Source organism: Nycticebus coucang, chromosome 22 (genome assembly GCF_027406575.1).
Source record: "Nycticebus coucang isolate mNycCou1 chromosome 22, mNycCou1.pri, whole genome shotgun sequence".
NCBI classification, from domain to species: domain Eukaryota; kingdom Metazoa; phylum Chordata; class Mammalia; order Primates; family Lorisidae; genus Nycticebus; species Nycticebus coucang.
Window position 1 is genome coordinate 50949584 of NC_069801.1, and position 23666 is coordinate 50973249.

General features: G+C 38.1%; 1 protein-coding gene across 2 annotated transcripts in view; it reads right to left on the minus strand.

The window, feature by feature from the left end:
- Nucleotides 1-1216: 1216 nt before the first annotated feature.
- Nucleotides 1217-23666, minus strand: part of TMEM59 (transmembrane protein 59) — a 34789-nt gene continuing 12339 nt past the window's right edge. Inside the window, exons 4-8 of one of the 2 annotated variants that reach the window (XM_053576295.1) lie at nucleotides 22286-22438; nucleotides 20677-20755; nucleotides 19467-19551; nucleotides 12204-12312; nucleotides 1217-1505 (exon numbers count right to left, since the gene is read on the minus strand). In XM_053576295.1, coding sequence (XP_053432270.1) covers nucleotides 1350-1505; nucleotides 12204-12312; nucleotides 19467-19551; nucleotides 20677-20755; nucleotides 22286-22438 — 582 coding nt within the window. In that variant the 3' untranslated portion in view covers nucleotides 1217-1349. The remainder of the gene's footprint in view (nucleotides 1506-12203; nucleotides 12313-19466; nucleotides 19552-20676; nucleotides 20756-22285; nucleotides 22439-23666) is intronic. The other variant, XM_053576296.1, reaches the window with a different exon arrangement.

Below are 23666 nucleotides of genomic sequence, written 5' to 3' on the forward strand. Positions count from 1 at the left end.
GCCAGGTGCTGTGGCACACGCCTGTCGTCCCAGCTACCTGGAAGGTGAGGAGGAAGATTGCCTGAGTCCAGGAGTTTGAGTTTGAGGTGAACTACGCACTTTATCCTGGACGAGGGAGTAAGACTGTCTCAAAAAACTCCCCAAATTCCAAGACATAGTGATTCATATATAACGGTAACGAATCATATTGATTCTGGTGTATTGTTACCTATCACCAATGTTTTTAAATCTATATTACTGCGGGCAAAGAAATGGCAATAACACTAATTTTTGTTCAGTAAAATCTGTACTTAATTTTCTATCACAGGAGTTAATCTTACTGTCATAATGAACTTTTTTTTTTTTTTTTTAGAGACAGAGTCTCACTTTACCACCCTCGGTAGAATGCCGTGGCATCACAGCCACAGCTCACAGCAACCGCCAACTCCTGGGCTCAGGTGATTCTCTTGCCTCAGCCTCCTGAGTAGCTGAGGCTACAGGCGCCTGCCACAATGCCCGGCCATTTTTTTTGTTGCAGTTTGGCTGGGGTTGGGCTTGAACCCGCCACATTCGGTATATGGGGCTGGCACCCTACCCACTGAGCCACAGGTGCCGCCATGAACTTTTTTTTTGAAAACATCTTTACCTTATACTTGATATGCTACCTAATAGAAAAAGAGTTCTTTGGAAAGACTTACTCAACAAAAACCTTTAGTTTGTGCAAAATAACATAAAACATATTGCTGAGAGGATCACTTTTGTTCCAACATGGTCCTTGATTGTCACATCATATAGCAATAGAATATTTTGTAATTCTTCTCTGGGTTGGGTAGGGGTGGAAGGAAAGATTTGGAAAATCAGATACTCAAATTTCAGCACATAATTATTCAAATAAAGTTTAATGATTTCAGTTCAATACGACTGAAAATGTAGTGTCACTAAAGGACGTTTCTTGGTAAATTTCAAATTACAGGTTTGTAGACCATTTCTGAGCAGAAGCATCATATCCTACTAAGTATTTGGCTTATTAGTTAACTAAGGTAACAGACAGTCTCATTGTAGGAGATAAGGAAGAACAATGATTAGCTTGTAGAATTTGGATAAGAAAGGAAAAAGACAAAAACCAAAGCAAATAACAAAGCAGCTACAGATATTAGTAAAATAAAAATACAATCCCAAACATCCAGTTCTTAAATTACTAGAAAAAAATACAGGTTAAGTTGTAGCAGAAACAGTCTTCACAGATTTGGGTAACTTTATTTGCATTTCATAGTGATTTCTTAAGGCCTATATCCAATGAAATAATTTTAAAAAGCTCTATGAGAAATGAAAATTTAGATGTCTATTACATTTTTCTTAAAAAAGAAAGCTTAAATTTCTGAACGAGCAAGATTCACTTTTGTAGGTAGAGGCCCTGCTTCTTCATGATCTTCGGTTTTAGATCTAACAACCAGGAGAGAAGAAGTTGGGTATCTGTTTAGCTTTTGTTCATTCACAAACTCCAAGTCACCATAGATACTCAGCTTCTGCAAAAGAAAACCAATGCACATTGGTAATTTGGATAATTAGTAACCTTTCCTAGTAAGTCTTCAAATCACAATTTAACTTATGGATATTTGGTGTAAAAAAAAAATCTATAAACATCTTCGAAAATGAAAAATGCTTTTATTCAAAGTGATAAGTGATTAGCTCCCAGTGGATGGCCGAGGAAAACTTCTCCACACGTCCCAACTTAAAATCCTTGGAAGTGTAAGAATTATCAAGAATAATTTGCATAGATTTAAATGAAGTTAGTGTGGTCATACCTAGAACTCTGGTACTAGATGTTCAATGGATGCCTTAAATGAGCAAGTCCTACACTGGAAGGACTGGATGTGGTGGCTCACACCTGCAATCCTCGCACTCTGGGAGGCCGAGGCTGGTGGATTGCCTGAGCTCACGGGTTTGAGACCAGTCTGAGCAAGAGTGAGACCCCTGTCTCTAAAAATAGCCAGGCGTTGTGGCAGGTGCCTGTAGTCCTAGCTACTCTGGAGGCTGAGGCAAGAGGATCACTTGAGCCCAAGACTTTGAGGTTGCTGTGAGCTATGATGCCACAACAAAAAAAAAAAAAAGATCAAGTCCTTCCAGATCTTAGCTCTCCTACCTAGTGGTAAAATAATTTGGTGTAAGTTGTCCTGCTACTAAATGTTTTAACTTAGCATATATGGAAAATGATATATACCTTTTTAAGAACAGACATGAAACACTAACACTGATAGAAAGGTCTTTATAAACATAGAAGTTCCTTAAATTGTTACTATCATTCAAGAAGTTACTACATGAAAGCATAAACAAAATCACTGCAAATGCCATCAACTCAGTAGGACTAAATGGTAGTATCTAACATCTTTTCAGACTAAGTTTCTACTTAGATTTAGATCAAAGTAGAATAAGTAAGAAGGAAAGAAAATGAGAAGTCTTCACTAGGAAATGGGATAGATTTTGTTATTAATCAACTCATACAGCAACCAATCTCTGAATCTGTGAGTTAGAAATTGAAGTGCTGACATCACTGGCAGGGCAACTGACTAGGTTATAAAGCAAGAACTCAGAAGTACTTGACATTAGAAAGGTGCTTTTAAAAGATACTGGAGACGAGAAAATAGCTTTGAGAGGCGGAGCAAGATGGCAGCCGAGTAACAGCTTCCTTGCATCTGGGCACCGTGAGTCTGCGGAGATAGGACTCCAGGCATCTCTGGCTGGTGGGAACTGCCTATCATCACTCCTATGAAGATACAGGGAGTCAGTGAGAGACTTCTGGACCCCAAGAGGAGGACTAAAACAGTGGAAAACCGGCAAGTGGTCGCGTGTGTTCAATCCGTCTAAACCCGCCCACAACTATCCCTTTTTCTTTCTCAATTTTCCTAGTTTAATTATAATTTCCCATTGCAGCCTTTTTTAATAACTAGAACTTCATTTTTGCTAGTGTTTCTACCGATATAATTTGGTTTTTCACCCAATTTTATCCCCGTAAAGTTTTCTGTTTGTTTCTTTTGGTTTGATTTATAGCATTTTTGTCTTTCCTCTCTACTTGGTGGAGGTGGGGTACTGTGTCTGATCAGGTTAGCAAAGAGCTGCTGACCTCAAGGGAACCACGCAACTGGACACCCCCAGAAGGTGGGGTCTTTTAAGGTTGTGTCAAAGTACCCTACTGTACACCTATATTGCCCTGTCTCCCTCTTTCTGTGCCTCTCTTCTTTTTGTCAATATTCCTTATACGCACCCCCTCTCCTTTCTCTATCTTTCTTTTTCTCTTATCACTCGGTCCTCCTTTCTTTCATCCCCTTTTTTTGCTCTTCAACCTTCTCACCCTTCTGGTCCTGTAACCCTTAGTCCACAGGCACAAGAACTTAAAGAGCAAGAGGAAGTGAAAGGAAAATTAGGGCAAGGAAACAGATAAAAGAAATCACTCATGAGGAAGAATCAGCAGAAAACTCCAGGCAACATGAAGAACCAGTCTAGAACAACCCCACCAAGGGACCATGAGGTAGCTACTGCAGATGATTCCACCAGTATAGAAATGTTAGGAATGACAGAAAGGGAATTTAGAATACACATGTTGAAAACAATGAAAGAAATGATGGAAACAATGAAGGAAATTGCTAATAAAGTGGAAAATAACCAAAAGGAAATCCATAAACAGAATCAAATAAGAGATGAACGATATGAAGAATATAAAAAGGATATAGCAGACCTGAAGGAACTGAAACAGTCAATTAGGGAACTTAAAGATACAATGGAAAGTATCAGCAACAGGTTAGACCATGCAGAAGAAAGAATTTCAGAGGTAGAAGACAAAGTTCTTGAGATAACTCAGACAGTAAAAGAGGCAGAAAAGCAGAGAGAGAAAGCAGAACGTTCACTGTCAGAATTATGGGACTTTATGAAGCGTTCCAACATACGAGTTATAGGAATTCCAGAAGGGGAAGAAGAATGCCCCAGAGGAATGGAAGCCATACTAGAGAATATTATAAAAGAAAATTTCCCAAACATCACCAAAGAGTCTGACACACTGCTTTCAGAGGGATATCGGACCCCAGGTCGCCTCAACTCTAACCGAGCTTCTCCAAGACACATTGTGATGAACCTGTCCAAAGTCAAGACAAAAGAAAAGATTCTGCAAGCTGCCAGGAGTAAGCGCCAGTTGACCTACAGGGGCAAATCCATCAGAGTTACCGCAGACTTCTCTAATGAAACTTTCCAAGCAAGAAGACAATGGTCATCTACCTTTAATCTACTTAAACAGAACAATTTTCAGCCCAGAATTCTGTACCCTGCTAAGCTAAGCTTCAAAATTGATGGAGAAATCAAATCATTTACGGATATACAAACATTGAGGAAATTCGCCACAACAAGACCAGCTCTACAGGAAATACTTCAACCTGTTCTGCACACTGACCACCACAATGGATCAGCAGCAAAGTAAGAACTCAGAAATCAAAGGACAAAACCTAACCTCCACACTGATGCAAAAGATAAAACTAAGCAATGGACTCTCACCAAATAAGACGAATAGAATACTATCACACTTATCAATTATCTCAATAAATGTTAATGGCTTGAATTCCCCACTGAAGAGACATAGATTGGCTGACTGGATTAAAAAACACAAGCCATCCATTTGCTGTCTGCAAGAAACACACCTGGCCTCAAAAGACAAATTAAAGCTCCGACTTAAGGGTTGGAAGACAATTTTTCAGGCAAACGGAATTCAGAAGAAAAGAGGAGTTGCAATCTTATTTTCAGATACATGTGGATTTAAAGCAACTAAAGTCAAAAAAGACAAAGATGGTCACTTTATATTGGTCAAGGGAAAACTACAACAAGAAGACATTTCCATTCTAAATATTTATGCACCCAATTTAAATGCTCCCAGATTCTTGAAGCACACCTTACTCAGTCTGAGCAATATGATATCTGATAATACCATCATAACAGGGGACTTTAACACACCTCTTACAGAGCTGGACAGATCCTCTAAACAGAAATTAAACAAAGATGTAAGAGATTTAAATGAGACCCTAGAACAACTATGCTTGATAGATGCATATAGAACACTCCACCCCAAAGATAAAGAATATACATTCTTCTCATCACCCCATGGAACATTCTCCAAAATTGATCATATCCTGGGACACAAAACAAATATCAACAGAATCAAAAGAATTGAAATTTTACCTTGTATCTTTTCAGACCATAAGGCACTAAAGGTGGAACTCAACTCTAACAAAAATGCTCAAGCCCACCCAAAGGCATGGAAATTAAACAATCTTCTGTTGAATAACAGATGGGTGAAGGAAGAAATAAAACAGGAAATCATTAACTTCCTTGAGCATAACAACAATGAAGACACAAGCTACCAAAACCTGTGGGATACTGCAAAAGCAGTTTTGAGAGGAAAATTCATCGCTTTAGATGCCTACATTCGAAAAACAGAAAGAGAGCACATCAACAATCTCACAAGAGATCTTATGGAATTGGAAAAAGAAGAACAATCTAAGCCTAAACTCAGTAGAAGAAAAGAAATATCCAAAATCAAATCAGAGATCAATGAAATTGAAAACAAAAGAATCATTCAGAAAATTAATGAAACAAGGAGTTGGTTTTTTGAAAAAATAAATAAAATAGATAAACCATTAGCCAGACTAACTAGAAATAGAAAAGTAAAATCTCTAATAACCTCAATCAGAAACGATAAAGGGGAAATAACAACTGATCCCACAGAGATACAAGAGATCATCTCTGAATACTACCAGAAACTCTATGCCCAGAAATTTGACAATGTGAAGGAAATGGATCAATATTTGGAATCACACCCTCTCCCTAGACTTAGCCAGGATGAAATAGACCTCCTGAACAGACCAATTTCAAGCACTGAGATCAAAGAAACAATAAAAAAGCTTCCAACTAAAAAATGCCCTGGTCCAGATGGTTTCACTCCAGAATTCTATCAAACCTTCAAGGAAGAGCTTATTCCTGTACTGCAGAAATTATTCCAAAAAACTGAGGAAGAAGGAATCTTCCCCAACACATTCTATGAAGCAAACATCACCCTGATACCAAAACCAGGAAAAGACCCAAACAAAAAGGAGAATTTCAGACCAATCTCACTCATGAACATAGACGCAAAAATTCTCAACAAAATCCTAGCCAATAGATTACAGCTTATCATCAAAAAAGTCATTCATCATGATCAAGTAGGCTTCATCCCAGGGATGCAAGGCTGGTTTAACATACGCAAGTCTATAAACGTTATCCACCATATTAACAGAGGCAAAAATAAAGATCACATGATCCTCTCAATAGATGCAGAAAAAGCATTTGATAAAATCCAGCATCCTTTTCTAATTAGAACTCTGAAGAGTATAGGCATAGGTGGCACATTTCTAAAACTGATTGAAGCTATCTATGACAAACCCACAGCCAATATTTTACTGAATGGAGTAAAACTCAAAGCTTTTCCTCTTAGAACTGGAACCAGACAAGGTTGTCCTCTGTCACCTTTACTATTCAACGTAGTGCTGGAAGTTCTAGCCAATACAATTAGGCAAGACAAGGAAATAAAGGGAATCCAAATGGGAGCAGAGGAGGTCAAACTCTCCCTCTTTGCTGACGACATGATCTTATACTTAGAGAACCCCAAAGACTCAACCACAAGACTCCTAGAAGTCATCAAAAAATACAGTAATGTTTCAGGATATAAAATCAACGTCCACAAGTCAGTAGCCTTTGTATACACCAATAACAGTCAAGATGAGAAGCTAATTAAGGACACAACTCCCTTCACCATAGTTTCAAAGAAAATGAAATACCTAGGAATATACCTAACGAAGGAGGTGAAGGACCTCTATAAAGAAAACTATGAAATCCTCAGAAAGGAAATAGCAGAGGATATTAACAAATGGAAGAACATACCATGCTCATGGATGGGAAGAATCAACATTGTTAAAATGTCTATACTTCCCAAAGCTATCTACCTATTCAATGCCATTCCTATCAAAGTACCTACATCGTACTTTCAAGATTTGGAAAAAATGATTCTGCGTTTTGTATGGAACCGGAAAAAACCCCGTATAGCTAAGGCAGTTCTTAGTAACAAAAATAAAGCTGGGGGCATCAGCATACCAGATTTTAGTCTGTACTACAAAGCCATAGTGCTCAAGACAGCATGGTACTGGCACAAAAACAGAGACATAGACACTTGGAATCAAATTGAACACCAAGAAATGAAACTAACATCTTACAACCACCTAATCTTTGATAAACCAAACAAGAACTTACCTTGGGGGAAAGACTCCCTATTCAATAAATGGTGTTGGGAGAACTGGATGTCTACATGTAAAAGACTGAAACTGGACCCACACCTTTCCCCACTCACAAAAATTGATTCAAGATGGATAAAGGACTTAAATTTAAGGCATGAAACAATAAAAATCCTCCAAGAAAGCATAGGAAAAACACTGGAAGATATTGGCCTGGGGGAAGACTTCATGAAGAAGACTGCCATGGCAATTGCAACAACAACAAAAATAAACAAATGGGACTTCATTAAACTGAAAAGCTTCTGTACAGCTAAGGACACAATAACCAAAGCAAAGAGACAACCTACACAATGGGAAAGGATATTTGCATATTTTCAATCAGACAAAAGCTTGATAACCAGGATCTATAGAGAACTCAAATTAATCCACATGAAAAAAGCCAACAATCCCTTATATCAATGGGCAAGAGACATGAATAGAACTTTCTCTAAAGATGACAGACGAATGGCTAACAAACATATGAAAAAATGTTCATCATCTCTATATATTAGAGAAATGCAAATCAAAACAACCCTGAGATATCATCTAACCCCAGTGAGAATGGCCCACATCACAAAATCTCAAAACTGCAGATGCTGGCGTGGATGTGGAGAGAAGGGAACACTTTTACACTGCTGGTGGGACTGCAAACTAGTACAACCTTTCTGGAAGGAAGTATGGAGAAACCTCAAAGCACTCAACCTAGACCTCCCATTCGATCCTGCAATCCCATTACTGGGCATCTACCCAGAAGGAAAAAAATCCTTTTATCATAAGGACACTTGTACTAGACTGTTTATGGCAGCTCAATTTACCATTGCCAAAATGTGGAAACAGCCTAAATGCCCACCAACCCAGGAATGGATTAACAAGCTGTGGTATATGTATACCATGGAATACTATTCAGCTATTAAAAAAAATGGAGACTTTACATCCTTCGTATTAACCTGGATGGAAGTGGAAGACATTATTCTTAGTAAAGCATCACAAAAATGGAGAAGCATGAATCCTATGTACTCAATCTTGATATGAGGACAATTAATGACAATTAAGTTTATGGGGGGGGAAGCAGAAAGAGGGATGGAGGGAGGAGGGTGGGGCCTTGGTGTGTGTCACACTTTATGGGGGCAAGACATGATTGCAAGAGGGACTTTACCGAACAATTGCAATCAGTGTAACTGGATTATTGTACCCTCAATGAATCCCCAACAATAAAAAAAAAAAAAAAAAAAAGATACTGGAGACAATCTTTAAGGGTTTATCAATACTAACACGTGCTACAACATGGATGACTCTTAGAAACATTATGCTTACAGAGCTCAGTCACAGGAGACCCCACACTGGTGGTCTGCGGCTGAGGGGGCAGAGGACATGGAAACAAGCACTAGTGAGGGTGGGTTTTATGGAAACAAGCACTAGTGAGGGTGGGTTTTCTTTCTGGGGTGATGAAAATGTTCTAAAAGTGACTGTCATGATAGCTTACTTGAATATGTCTCTGATGTGGTCTACCACACACCTGTCTCAAGGCTACTATCCTGACACAAGGAGGTGTCCCAGTATTTCATACTTTTCTAGTAAGAGAATATCTTCAAGACAAATTCAGTGGTTGATGGGTTGGATATGGATCTGAAACAGTGTGGCCTCCATAAAACCCAGAATTAACATGTGACCATTTGCTCTGGGACACTGTGAGAGAAAAACTTCACAACTCTACCAAACAGCATTTAAAGACTTTGCAACAGCAACCAGGAATTGGTTGAATGATTTCAAACATCAACATAAAAGAGGCTATCAGGGAGGGTGTGGGGGGAGTGGGAAGATTGAGATGTTGGTCAAAGGACACAAAATTTTGGACAGGAAGAAGGAGTGCAGGAGATCTTCTGTACAACATGGTGATTAGAGTTAAGAACACTGTATTGTATAGCCCAAAATTGCTACCCAGAGTAACTTTAAATGTTCTTGCCACAAAAAAATGGTGTGTGAGATAACGAATATGTTAATCTGTTTTATTTAGCCACTCTACAATGTATACATAATATAGCAAAACATTATGTTGTACACTATAAATGCATATAATTTTTGTTAATTTAAAATAATAATTAAATTCTCTGATCTCCTTCCTGAATGTTTTTATGTTCGTTCATTCTTTTTTTTTCCCCTACTCCTTGAGCCACCCTATTAGGCACCACCCTATTCTTTACGAGGTTTTTGTTTCTAATCCTTATCTTAAACATTGTTATTGTTATTAAATTTAAGCCTCTTTAATTTTGTGAAGGCAGTGTATCTTACAAGGGTATATGTGAAACTTGGTAAACGGTCTGTGAAGCTAGTGAATGATGCCCCATGAATATATCAATGTACACAGCTATGATTTAATAAAAAAAAAAAGGAAAAAAAAATTTTGTGAAGGCAAAAAATGGAAACCTAATAAACACATGTATATGTAAAAATAAAAAATATATAATGATAATTAAAAAAAGAAGAGAAAGAAAAGAAAATCCACGTAGCAAAGTGAGAGAACATGGATAATCTAGCTAGCATGTGGCATGACTTTGTGGCTACTGAATACACTCAAATTATTAATCAAGTGCAAGATTTCAATAAAGGTATTTTCAAAAGTGTGAACTTGAGAAGTTTACCACTCAAATATCCTTTATGAAAACAGTTTTGTTTTTTTTTTTGAGACAGAGACTCAAGCTGTCGCCCTGGGTAGAGTGCCATGGCGTTACAGCTCACAGCAACCTCCAACTCCTGGGCTTAAGCGATTCTCTTGCTTCAGTCTCCCAAGTAGCTGGGACTACAGGAGCCTGCCACAACGCCCAGCTATTTTTTGGTTGTTAACTGTCATTTGGTTGTTTGGCAGGCCTGGGCTGGATTCAAACCTGCCAGCTCTGGTGTATGTGGCTGGTGCCCTAGACGCTTGAGCTACACGTGCCGAGCCATGAAAACATTTCTTAAGGAGGAATTCCAACAAAAAAAAGAAGAGTCCCTCAAAGAAAAACACATAGAATACAAGAAACAGTAGCAGTTGAGATGACCCAGAAACTGGGAAGAAAGGTATATCAAAACAAAAAGATCTATTAAGAGGAAGTATTTGGAAGTTTCTCCTGGAAAATCTTTGTTTTATTCAAGTTTACATTGGCTTTTATATGACTCTAATCACTAATTACAGTAGTTGATTCCACTGTGAATATACAATTATATTATAAATTTTTATTTTTCAAATCCAGGTACAAAGCATGGAAGAATAAATTCAGAAGATTTATTATTTATTTGTCATAATAATATTTTATTGTCAAGAGTATGGGAAGAAAAGGAGAGAGGAAGGGTAGCGATGAGGTGTCAACAGAAATTTATAAACAATCATGAAAGTAATAACACACATTACAATACACACAAAATAATAACACACATTATAAAAACTTGAAAATGAAGAGAGGAAGGTGAGTTGGGAAATATTGTAAGGGAACTTCCTCCTTTGGTAGGAAGATGTTAGATAATGTCTAAAGTTGATAAAACAAAAAACAAGACAATTTTAAAATGGAAACTATTTGTACAATTTTTTAAAATTACTGACTGGCTCTTCTAAGAAGTGAAGAAGAAGACATAATTTTATACTGTATGTATGTATTACTTGTCAAAGTTAAAAAATAAGGCTGGGCACAGTGGCTCATGCCTATAATCCTAGCACTCTGGGAGGCTGAGGCTAGAGGACAGCTTGAGCTCAGGAGTTTGAGACCAGCCTGAGCAAGGGCCAGGCCTGGGCATGAGCCACCACGCCCAGCCCAATTCCGTTCTTTTCTTGAGAGCTGAATCATCAAATTTTACCAATCATTTACCTTAACAGTTAAATCATCAAATTTTACCCTTTGAATCATCAAATTTGAATCATCAAATTTTACCCTTTCTCCAAAACACAAATCCTTTCCCTTAACAATTATGTTTCTTGGGCCGGTTAGATTTTAATCACCAAGGAAGCTACAACATCTTCCATCTCTCTCAGGGTTGGATACCAGAACAAAATAACTCAAACACTCTAGCACAGCTGCCTCTAAAGCAGCCTTAACATCATGGCAATTAAATTAAAATTCTAAGTAGTTCCACAAGCCTTTTCTCCTGTATACTACCTTAGAAACTGATGCCTACAGGTTCATTTCAGCTTTAGGAACAAGGAGAGACACTTTCCCCAAGCCAGTCAATATATCTATCACCATTGTAGTTAACATCACAGAAAACCAGGAACAACATTTCTTGTGCTAGGAATCTGTAATTTTCATGTGTGCCAACCCCAACTGCATTAAAACCACTAAATCTCTCATTCTATTGGTAGAGAGACCTTGTTTCTCTAGTTCAACAAGTAAGGGATTTAAGACAGTATGTAGTCCACCTTCACATACTTCAAATGGTCTAAGACAGTGATTTTCAACTGGTGAGCTGCACCAGACTGGTGCGCCAGGAGAGGATCTTAGATGTGCCACAAAAATTTTTAAAGATAATTAATTAAATTATTTTCAGAAAGACCAGCCCGAGCAAGAGCGATACCCTGTCTCTAAAACAGTTGGGTGTTGTGGCAGGTGCCTATAGTCCCAGCTACTTAGGAGGCTGAGGCAAGAGGATCACTTAAGCCCAGGAGTTTGAGGTTGATGTGAGCTATGACTCCATAGCACTCTACCAAGGGTGACTAAGTGAGAGTCTGTTGCAAAAAACAAACAAATAAATACTTTTCAAAAGAAGTTCAAAACACAGTAAGTACATTCTTTTTTTTACTCTTTTCTAAAATCAATATAATTTAAATGTGCCATGGAAGTCTAACTATAGGTTCGGGTGTGCCCTGAGATAAAAAACGTTGAAAAACACTGCTCTAAGGGTTAGAGTGACATTTACCTCAGAGGGGACATACTGCTCCACAGCTGTAGCAACAGTTGCACAACAAATCCAGAGCAACACCATTACCGAGAGGACAAGAGTTGTAGTTAAAATCCACCCAGAGTTGCTGGAAAAAAAAAAAATCAATCGTTAATTAAAATTTATTAATATAAAAACATTAAAAAAATAAAATTTGCTAATATAAGAATAAAAGATCTTTTTATATATTTTTTCTTTTTATTTTATGTTTTTTTTTGTTATTTTTTTTTTCTTTTTTTCTAGGAATAAAAGATTCTTAATAGTTCAAGACAATCAACCTATGGGTACTTAGCTCAACAATATAATTAAGGCTTTGTGTACACCTTTAGAACCATTTCATAAAATACAGAAGGAAATATTATAATTAATCAGGGTTGTAGAATGTCCTTTCCTTTACCTCCAAAGTTTCTGTAAGTAGGCTATATCACTTTCAGAGTAAGAATAATAAAATCAGACATACTGATTTTCTACTAAACATATAAAATTAAATCAAATTACTGTCAAGAGTATTTTCTAATTACTAAATGAGATAAGGCAAATGAAAGTGTCCCATAAGTTGAACACTGCACATGAACCAACTTATATAATGTCTGATTTACCTGTAGTGATTATTAAGTATACACTCTATATTTTTACATATTAATCGTGGTAAGCATAAAATCATTGTAATCATAAAATTATAAAAATAAATTAAATTTCTCTTTTAGATGCTTTACTTGAGCATAAAGAAAGTAAATAAACATTTTTATTTTTTAAACCAAAAAAAAAGAAAGTGTCCCATAAATTGTACACTGTTACATACAAATGTTACATGTTACTTTGCAAGGTATTATAATACTCACTTTACAAAAACTTAACATCCTAAAAAGTTAAGGTATAGAATAGGTAAATTTTAAAGGGATCCTTTGTTTTATAGAAGAATTCACAACAGGTTTCCAAAAGTCAGCTTCTCTAAACATTTCCAATATTTAATTTGCCGCAATTTACTTACACTTCAATTTTTAAAAGCCTATCTATTATGCAGTGTTCTGTAACTATCAAAGCATATCCTTAGTAAAGTGATAGTTATAGTTTCCTTATGATTAAAATATCTTAGGTAGAAGGCCAGTTGTGAGAATCAGCAATTAGAGGAGTTTTTCCATTAACTGACCTATTAAGAGTCAAAGAACAGGAAAAAGTCAAACTATTTTTTCATATTTAAAAGTCTAATTCTGAAAAACTGTATAATAGAGGTAGTGTCTAATTTTTACATCATCTAACACTACATAGTAAGAGATACATATTTACTGCCATAACCCATGCACTGGATAGTTTACAATGCTTGAACATGGTAAAGAAATGTTAAGCACAAGCACTCTGGGAGGCCAACGCAGGTGGATTGCCTGAGCTCAAGAGTTCGAGACCAGCCAAGCCAGAGCGAGACCTGTCTCTAAAAAATAGTCGGGCGTTGTGGTGGGCACCTGTAGTCCCAGTCACTCAGGAGCTGAGGCAAAAATTGCTTGAGCCTAAGAGTTTGAGGTTGCTGTGAGCTGTGACACCACAGCACTCTATTGAGGGCACAGAGTGAGACTCTGTCTTAAAAAAGAAAGAAAAAGAAAAGGTAACCACAGTTACCATTTTCAGAAAAAAGAATGGAGGCTATACTGCATCTTAAAGCAGGTAACTTCTATATGACGTTTCAAGTATTCCAATTTAGAAAGATAATGAAGTAAAAAATACTTTTAATGAAAAAACTACCTTCTTTTCTCTATATATTCCAGCCCTAACCTGGATATTAAGAAGGATATATTTGATATCTTGATTCCAAAGGTACCAGGTAACCAGAAAATGAGAGCTCATCTTAGAGTCTATCTTCTTTAACCTCCACAACAAAGTGTTACAACAAAGTGTTACTATTATTATTGTTACATCCTACACAATCTCTCCAGCTCCACTAGTTCCTGTTCTCCTTTGTCCACTACTCTATTTCTTGCTTAATTTACCAAAACTCTCCAATCTGGTCCTCTAATCTATCCTGACAGGTTTAATTACTTTCCTGCTATCTGGTTCCTGTCTACCTGGTTTGGTCAAATTTCTGACTCTATTTATACTCCATATATAGTAGTGTATTTTATACATTCAGCAGGAAGCCAATATATCTAAAAAATATTTTTTAACAAATCTTCTGCTACAATTAGCAAAAATCTCTACTCGTCATTTAAGGCTTATTTCTGTCTTCTCTGTAAATCCTGCCCCTGAAATCTACAGTAGACTAGCAGACTTAGGTATTCTGCACGTGTGTGTATGTAGCAAATATTGTGGTGATGTGTGTTATTTCTGTGTCTGTCTAGATCCGTGAACTCCTTAGAGCAGGGGTGTCCAACCTGCAGCCTACAGGATGCACACTGACTTTGTGACTTTTTTTGCTTATCTGTGTCAGATACCACAAAAAGTATGCATGGATCTTTTTTTGCTAATCAGCTTTCATTAGTGTTTGTGAATTTAATGTATGTCCCGAGACAACTCTTATTCTTCCAATGCATGGCAGAGGAAAACAAACCTCTGCCTTAGAGGCAGATACTAAACATCTTTTCTAAGTCAAGTCCTTAGTAAATGCCTGGCACATAATAGATTCACCCAAAAGAAATGACAAGTGAAAAAATAAGGATGACCTCAATTTCTTTTTTTATTTGGCGGGGCTGGGTTTGAACCCGCCACCTCCGGCATATGGGACCGGCGCCTCACTCCTTGAGCCACAGGGGCCGCCCAGATGACCTGAATTTCTATTCTGGAGATGAGGGTACCTCCGTAACTCCTATATGGTACAATAAAAATCAGCACTGCTTTGGAAGGCTGAGGTAGGAGGATCTCTTGAGGCTGAGAGTTTGAGACTATCCTGGGTAACATAGCAAGACCCTGTCTCTATGAAAAATTTTAAAAGTTAGTGGGGCATGGTGGTGCACATTTAGTCCTGGCTATTTGGGAGGCTAAGGTGGGTGGACTACTTGAGCCCAGGAGTTCTAAGTTACAGTGAATTTAAGATTTATGATTATACCACTGCACACCAGCAGTGTGAGTGACACGTCCTAAAAAAAAAGTTATACTGTAGTGAGTTTAAGGTTTATGATCACACCACTGCATGTCACTGCTTGTAGATCACACCACTGCTTACAGAATTCAATGAGTAGAAGATGCAGATTTGAAAAACTAGGTTTGAATTTTAACATCGGTGGCTACATAACAGTTGATTTACCTCTATGATCCCCCTTATCGCAGCAGATTGTTCTGAGTCAAATAAGATCACTGAGGTGAAAAAACATTTAAAAAGGTAATACTTTTTATTCAGATGTAGATGCAGATATTATAATAATTCATGTTTCTGCAGAGTAACTTCTAAAGAATAAATTTCAGAACTTTCTAAGGAATAAATTTCTAATTATAATGTTAGTTGTTTCTTAAGTTAAACATATACAAAATTACTTTTAAAGACAACATAAAGCTGGGTATAATAGCTCATGCCTGTATTCCCAGCACTTTGGCAGGCCACGAAGGGAGGAATGCTTGAGGCCAGGATTTTGAGATCAGCTCGGGCAACATAGTGAGATCCTGTCTCTACAAAAACATTAAAAAATTAGCTGGCATGGTAGCATGAATCTGTAGTCTCAAGTTACTTGAGAGGCTGAGAAAGAAGGATCACTTGAGCCCAGCAGTTCAAGCTTGCACTGAGCTATGACAACACTACAACCCCAGCCTGGGGAACACAGTGAGACCTGTCTCAAAAAATATAATAAATAAATAAAAGAACAACATAACACGTAAAGACACAATTTTATTTTGTTGTTGTTTTTTTTTTTAAGAGACAGAGTCTCACTTTGTCCGTAGAGTGTTGTGACGTCAGAGCTCACAGCAACCTCCAACTCCTGGGCTTAGGCAATTCTCTTGCCGCCTTAGCCTCCTGAGTAGCTGGGACTACAGGCACCTGCCACCATGCCTTGCTATTTTTTTTTGTTGCAGTTTGGCTGGGGCTGGGTTTGAACCCACCACCCTCGGTATATGGGGCTGGCGCCCTACTCACTGAGCCACAGGTGCTGCCCATAACGGCACGATGTTAAAGGGCAATATATTACCAATAAGATGCCAGGCAGTACAATATAAAGAGTTCTAATTAATTTAAGATCAGATGATTACTTAGATTTCATCAACTATCAAACTATAACAAATATCCTAAAGACTGGAGAGAAACTGCCCTTTCTTGCATAAGCAAAAAGCAGGTTTAGAAATGTAAAAAAGGAAAAAAATTTAAATTCTCATCTTTTCAGTCTTTCTTTTTTTTTTTTAAGAGACAGAGTCTCACTTTATTGCCCTTGGTAGGATGCCATGGGTCACAGCTCACAGCAACCTCCAGCTCCTGGGCTTAGGCAATTCTCTTGCCTCAGCCTCCTGAGTAGCTGGGACTGCAGGAGCCCACCACAATGCCCGGCTATTTTTTTGTTGTTGTTGCTGTTTGGCCAGGGCTTGGTTTGAACCCACCACTCCCAGTATATGGAGCCGGCACCCTGCTCACTGAGCCACAGGCACCGCCCCCATCTTTTCAGTCATTAAACTTTTTGTTTAGTAAAAGGTACTAATTTACTAATTTTTAAGTTCCATATAACTCTACTGATATCTGATAAAACCTCACAACAAATTATTTCTTTTTTTTATAATAAATTATTAATAATTTAATTTTTTATACTTTTGTAATTTCAAAATCTTTCATAATTAGCATAATCACACCAAACAAGTATGAATTTTATATTTTTGAAGAACAGCTTTGCTTCTTCACATAAACCTGAGCAATTTGAAATTATTTCTATCATAAGACATTCCAGGGTCAGGGTGGCACCCATAGCTCAGTGGATAGGGCATTGGCCACGTACACCAAGGCTGGTGGGTTCGAACCCGGCCCAGGCCAGCTAAAACAATGACAACTGCAACAACAACAACAATAACAATAAAATAGCCAGGGGCTCAGTGCCTGTAGCACAGTGGTTACAGTGCCAGCCACAACTGCAATAAAAAAATAGCCGGGCGTTGTGGTGGGCGCCTGTAGTCCCAGCTACTTGGGAGGCTGAGGCAGGATGATGGCTTGAGCCCAGGAGTCTGAGGTTGCTCTGAGCTAGGCTGAGGCCATGGCATTCTATCCTGGTCAACAGAGTGAAACTGTTTCCAAAAAAAAAAGAAAGAAAGAGAAAATAAAAGGACAGGCACAGTGGCTCAAGCTCTAGCACTCTGGGAGGCTGAAGCGGGTGGACTGCTTGAGTTCAGGAGTTCGAGACCAGCCTGAGCAAGAATGAGATTCCGTCTCTAAATAATAGCTGGGCGTTGTGGTGGGTACCCGTAGTCCCAGCTACTTGGGAGGCTGAAGCAAGAGGATCACTTCAACACAAGAGTTTGAGGTTGCTGTGAGCTATGACACAACAGCACTCTACCCAGGGTGACAGAGTGAAACTCTATCTCCATTTAAAAAAAAAAAAGAAATTCCAGGAAGCATGTAGTTTGGACTACTGTGGTATTACACTGGAGATAGAACAGCCTAGTAGAAGGCTGAGTGCAGTGGCTCAAGCCTGTAATCCCAGCACTCTGAGAGGCTGAGGCGGGGGTGGGGATCGCCTGAGCCCATGAGTTCAAGAAGTCTGAACCAGAGCAGGACCCTGTCTCTAAAAATAGCTGGGCATTGTGGTGGGGCCTGTAGTCCCAGCTACTGGGGAAGCTGAGGCAATGGGATCACTTGAGCCCAAAAGTTTGAGGTTGCTGTAAGCACCACAAACATTCTACCTAAGGCAACGTAGTGAGACTCTGTCTCAAAAACAAACAAACAAAAAAAATACACACACACAGAACCCCCTAAAAGGCTGAGGCGGAAGGATTGCTTGAGCTCAGGAGTTCGAGGCTTCTCTGATCAAGAGTGAGACCCTGACTCATGAAAAAAATGGACAAACCCAGGCGGGTGCCTCGGCCAGTGCCTATAATCCCTCGGCGAGAGCCACCCAGTGGCTTCAGAGGCTTAGGCAGCAGGATGCCCACAGCCAGAGTATGAGGTTGCAGTGAGCTATGACACCACTGCACTCTGCTCAGGGCATGGGGTAGAACTCTGTCTTGACAAAACAAACAAACAAATCCCCAGCCCACTAGCGTGCACACATTGCCAAGCAAAGACTTATTTACCACTATACTGAAATGCCTGGCCTGATATCAGACAGATTATATAATAATCAACTAAGTAACATGGCCCATTGAGTTTCCCTTCTTCCTTTTCTTGGTGTGTGTGTGCGTGTTTGTGAAGGTGTGAGGGGGTGCTCATATCAAAACCCCATGAAGGAGTGGAGGTACATACACTCTGATAAAACCCTCCTCTCAGTCTTAGAAGGTTTGATAATCTTTCCTGGGAGGGCGCAATGTACCCATTACTCCAACTTGCCCACATTTCCTTCACCCTTTAGAACTCCTGGCACAAAGCTGACATTCTTTAGTGTAGTACAGAATACAAAGCCCTTCTTCATCTGTAGTCCTCTATATCTCCTCTAGCCTCATATCTGGTCATGCTGATAAAAACAAAAATAAAAATCTGACTCCAAGGCCAGGCATGGTGGCTCATGCTTATAATCCTAGTACTCTGGGAGGGAGATATGGGTGGAATGCTTGAACTCAGGGGTTCAAGACCAGCCTGAGCAAGAGTGAGACCTGTCTCTACTAAAAACAGAAAAATTAGCTGGGCACTGTGCTGCATTCCTGTACCCAGCTACTCAGGAGGCTAAGGCATGGAGATTGCTTGATTCTAAGAGTCTGAGGTTGCTGTGAGCTATGATGATGCCACAGCACTCTACCCAGGTCGACAGAGTGGGACTCTGTCTCAAAAAAAAAAAAAAGAGAACAAAATCTGATTCCCAAACCATTCAGATATACTTTAAATTAAAATTTAATTTAAATGTCTAGAGGAAAAAAATGTCTAGAATAGCACATTTCTTACTATAAATCAAGGAATCCTAACAGAAAGAATGCTCTTGTATTGTGAAAAAAGTTACCTGCTTGGGTTTCATTAAAGTAGCATGTGTATTACCTTTTAAGCAAATAAAAATATCTAAAAGTACAAGTTTGGAAGGAGAAGGTAAAAAGATTTTACTTCTGAGCTGCCAATATAATCTTAAATTAATAAAAGGAATGCATTGCTCTAACATAAGTCAGATTTTATCTTCTATACACATAATAAAAAGGATTACATACAGAGAGAGGCACCTAAAAAAGCCATCACTTTCTCCGTCTTCAAGGTAGTTCCGGTGTGCCTGTGAATTTCTCATTTGCAGATCTGCTGAAATAATAAGGTGTAAGTTTATGACACTCACAAGCAGGTCTCACGTGACTACTTCTAGATACACACATTCTGCAGATATCCAATTGTGCACATATAATGTGATACATTTTATAATGTGTGTGAGTTCCTCTGGCACATCAAAATCAAATAGATATTCTACCACATTATGGGATTCCTGTTTTATATTCAAATTCTTACTGACACTGATGTCTCCTTTTTAATTAGATGTGGCCCTGAATTTGGTTTATTTTCATCAAAGTTAAATAAGTTCTAGTATAGGCATGGTGGCTCATGCCTACACTAGCACTCTGGGTGGCCAAGGCAAGAGGATTGCTTGATTTCAGGAGTTTGAGACCACCTTGAGCAAGAGTGAGACCCTGTCTCTACTAAAAATAGAAAAATTAGGCTGGTGTATTGGCAAGTGCCTGTCACTACTACTCATGAGGCTGAGGCAGGAGGATCACTTGAGGCTAGGAGTTTAGAGGTTGTAGCGAGCTACAATGCGCCACCTGGGGTGACAGAGAGACTCTGTATCAAAACAAAACAAAACAAAATGTTCTTATGTGTTGTCATTATCCACCCTCTTCCACCTGCCAAAATAATTAGAAGGTTAATTAAATCAGTATCTAAAATAGATAGAGTAGAGTAGTAAGTTTTAAAGGTAAGTAAGCACTAACTTAGCTTGACATTTTATGTTCTGTAAGTTAAAATTCACTTTTAGCATGTACATAAAAATAGAACAGGGACTCATACTTTTGGGATAGTTGGATAATTTATTGGGAAATACCAGAACACTTGATTAATTCTGTACTCAAAACATCTTTTGAAGCATACTAAATGTTCTCAAAGTCTGGTCCCTAGACCAGGTGCATCAGTAAAATCTGGAACTTGTTAGAAATGCAAATTTTCAGATCCTCTCCTAGATTTATTAACTTGGAGATGGGGTCCAGCTGTCTGTTCTAATAAGCTCTCCAAATTCTAATGCATGTTAAAGTTTGAGACCCACTATCTTAGACATTATCTAGTCACCTTCCATTACTAAAAACAAACATACAACCAACCCTACGACAACTAGATTTGACTGCTAATTCTTTTATCCAAATTACTTAAAATAAAACTTACAGGACATTTTGCTTAGAGTTGATTCTCTCAAATTTGTAGGTTCCTGCTCCAAATGTGCATACTGAATTTCTGGCTTAGACTAAAATGATAATGAAAGCAATTAAGTCATTTGCACTTCTTAAGCTTTTTTTCCAGTAACAAGTTCTATACCCCATCATCTCTATAAACATTTAAATTAAGAAAAAGTAACAAGAAGCACAGCATAAAAAAACACACATTAGCCACAATATATTTTAATTGCACTTCCTAAACATCAGATCCAGTGCCTTTCAAAGAAACAGATTTCTGGCACCATTAACCACTTAGTTTAACTTCCTGACAACATTTTTTAAAAAAGGGGAGAGAGGGACAAATTCTGATACACTATATTAAACAGCATACCCTGCAAAAAAGAGTTCTAATTCTAGTTGATCAGGAATAGTTTAGCAGATGGTCAAAATTTTTGGTTAAACACATATTATCTCTATTTTTTCTCATCTGAAACATTCCATTCTTCCCCAAGTATGAGCAATTCATAAATTACAGACAAACATGCCATACTTTTATATAGTTCTGATCCTCTGGAATGAGGATTTTTCATTCCAATTATACTCAAGTTCACACAGACATTAGCAAGAAACACAGCTAATCTCACACCATATCAGGAATGAATGAGGCTGCACTCTGAGAGTCAACCTAAGCTTTGATGTGAGTAGTTTTAGGTAAACAGACCTTATTCCTAAATTTAAAGAGAGCAAATTCCTGTTTTTACTCATTACCAAATTAAGCAGACAGGACCCAAGGCTCACAATGGTGCTAAAACTTACATATTAGCCATATTGTAAGCCACTCAATAAGCCCTAATAATGAAAGGTTTACTTTGTTACCTGTGAGGAAGACAATGCCACAACATAATTTGTTGACTGGTAAATCTGAGAAATTCAATTACTGAATTAAAAGAAAGACAGCCCCAGAGGGTAGTATATGGGTCTTGGTGTTAAGTACCCCGAGTCTGAAGCCTAATTCTGTTATTTACTGACAGCATGACCTTAAATACATTCCTCTCAGCTTCCTCCTCAATAAACTAGGGCTAATATCTCAAAAATTTGTTTCAAGATTTGAGATAATATCTAGTACAAGGAACTTCCAAGGAATAGCAGTTAGCACATCACATGGTCAATGATGAGACAGGAGGAAGTTACCTCTTTAGGCAAAACACTTCTACGATTTCTCTATAAACAACTAAAAATAATTTCATATCACTTTTCTCTAATATCCATATGTGGCCATATATATGCCACTATTTATATTCAACACATGTTAATTATTCTTATCTCTTGTATCTAAAAATTCCATTTTATCAATTTAACCACTATAAAATTTAGCAGACTCAGTTCTGGTTAGATAAAAACCAATGGGTTAGATAAGAACGAATGAGCAGAGGAAAGAATAATCAAACTGTAACCTGATCCCAAGCGTTTTCATGTAGGCCAAACAAGCACCTAATTATTATGTGATGATAAATATGTGTAAGTGACTGAATATAAGGTTCTATGCCAAGAAACTCATTTAAGACATACACATTTACTGTTGTTGGTATTTAGATGAATCTATGAAGCACAGTTGTCACCTGGAATATAACTATTTTTCCATCATCAGCTTGAAGGTAAAAAGTCCAGGATGAGGTTATGAAGCTTTGGGCAGAATCCACCATGTCACTCCAGAATGACCTCACCAGAGTTAGAGGGAAGAGTAGATGCATTTTTGGCATCAAGGACATAAGCTTAAAAAAAAAAAAATCATAAGAAATATATTATTTTTTACACATATATATCCAAGAGAAAAACATAATCAAGAGTCCTCAAATCCTTATTAAAGTATAAACAATTAAATAAATATACCACAATCATCAACATTAGAATAAATTTTTAGTAATCCATGCAAATTAACTACAGTAGAATTTAAAATCCCAGGCTACTATAATTCGCCACCAAACACACTTATAACCTCTATCAGAATAACAGGCTTTTGAATTAAGTCCAAAAATGTGGGGACTCTTTTTTTTTAGACAGTCTCATTTTGTCACCCTAGGTAGAGTGCGCTGGCTCACAGCAACCTCAGACTCCTGGGCTCAAGCAATTCTCTTGCCTCACCCTCCCAAGTAGTTGGGACTACAGGCACCAGCCACAATGCCCAGCTATTTTTAGAAACAGAGTCTAGCTCTTGCTCAGGCTGGTCTCAAATGTGTGAGCTCAAGCAATCCACCCACTTCCACCTCCCAGAGTGCTAAGATTACAGGCATGAGCCACTGCGTCTGGCCTAAGGTGGAGACTTTTTTTTTTTTTTTGTAGAGACACAGTCTCACTTTACCGCCTTCAGTAGAGTGCCATGATGTCACAGGACTCACAGCAACCTCTCTAGCTCTTGGGCTTCCGTGATTCTCCTGCCTCAGCCTCCCGAGCAGCTGGGATTACAGGCGCCCGACACAACGCCCGGCTGGTGGAGACTCTTAAGATACAATTAAATAAGGACTAGAATGTCTCAAGAGGCAGAATGGGAAGGGACAAATCACACCATTCTCAATTTTAATGCCTTCATGGAGAATAAATCATGCTACAATGAACATCAATGGAAAAGAGGAAGGTAAAAAAATCAACCAAAAGAATACATGCATATAATGGTAGACATCTAATAACAGGTAGGCTGAGGGGGAATTCTACAGGCTGAATATAAGCAGTAAGCTACTGATAAGATTTTTTTTTTTTTTTTTATCTTGAACAAAGAATAATATTATTTTAGACAAATGAACACAGGTTTCAGTATTTGGACATATACTGTGAAGCAATTTAGACATATTTTACAAAAATGCAATCTTTTGTATAAAATGGCATGCTAAAAAAGTCTGTTTAGTGCTATAAACTTGGGGTATTAAATATGTTCCATAATCCACTCTTCCCCTACCTTTTTGCAGTCAATGAACAGGTACTGATACATTATTATTAACAGAAGCC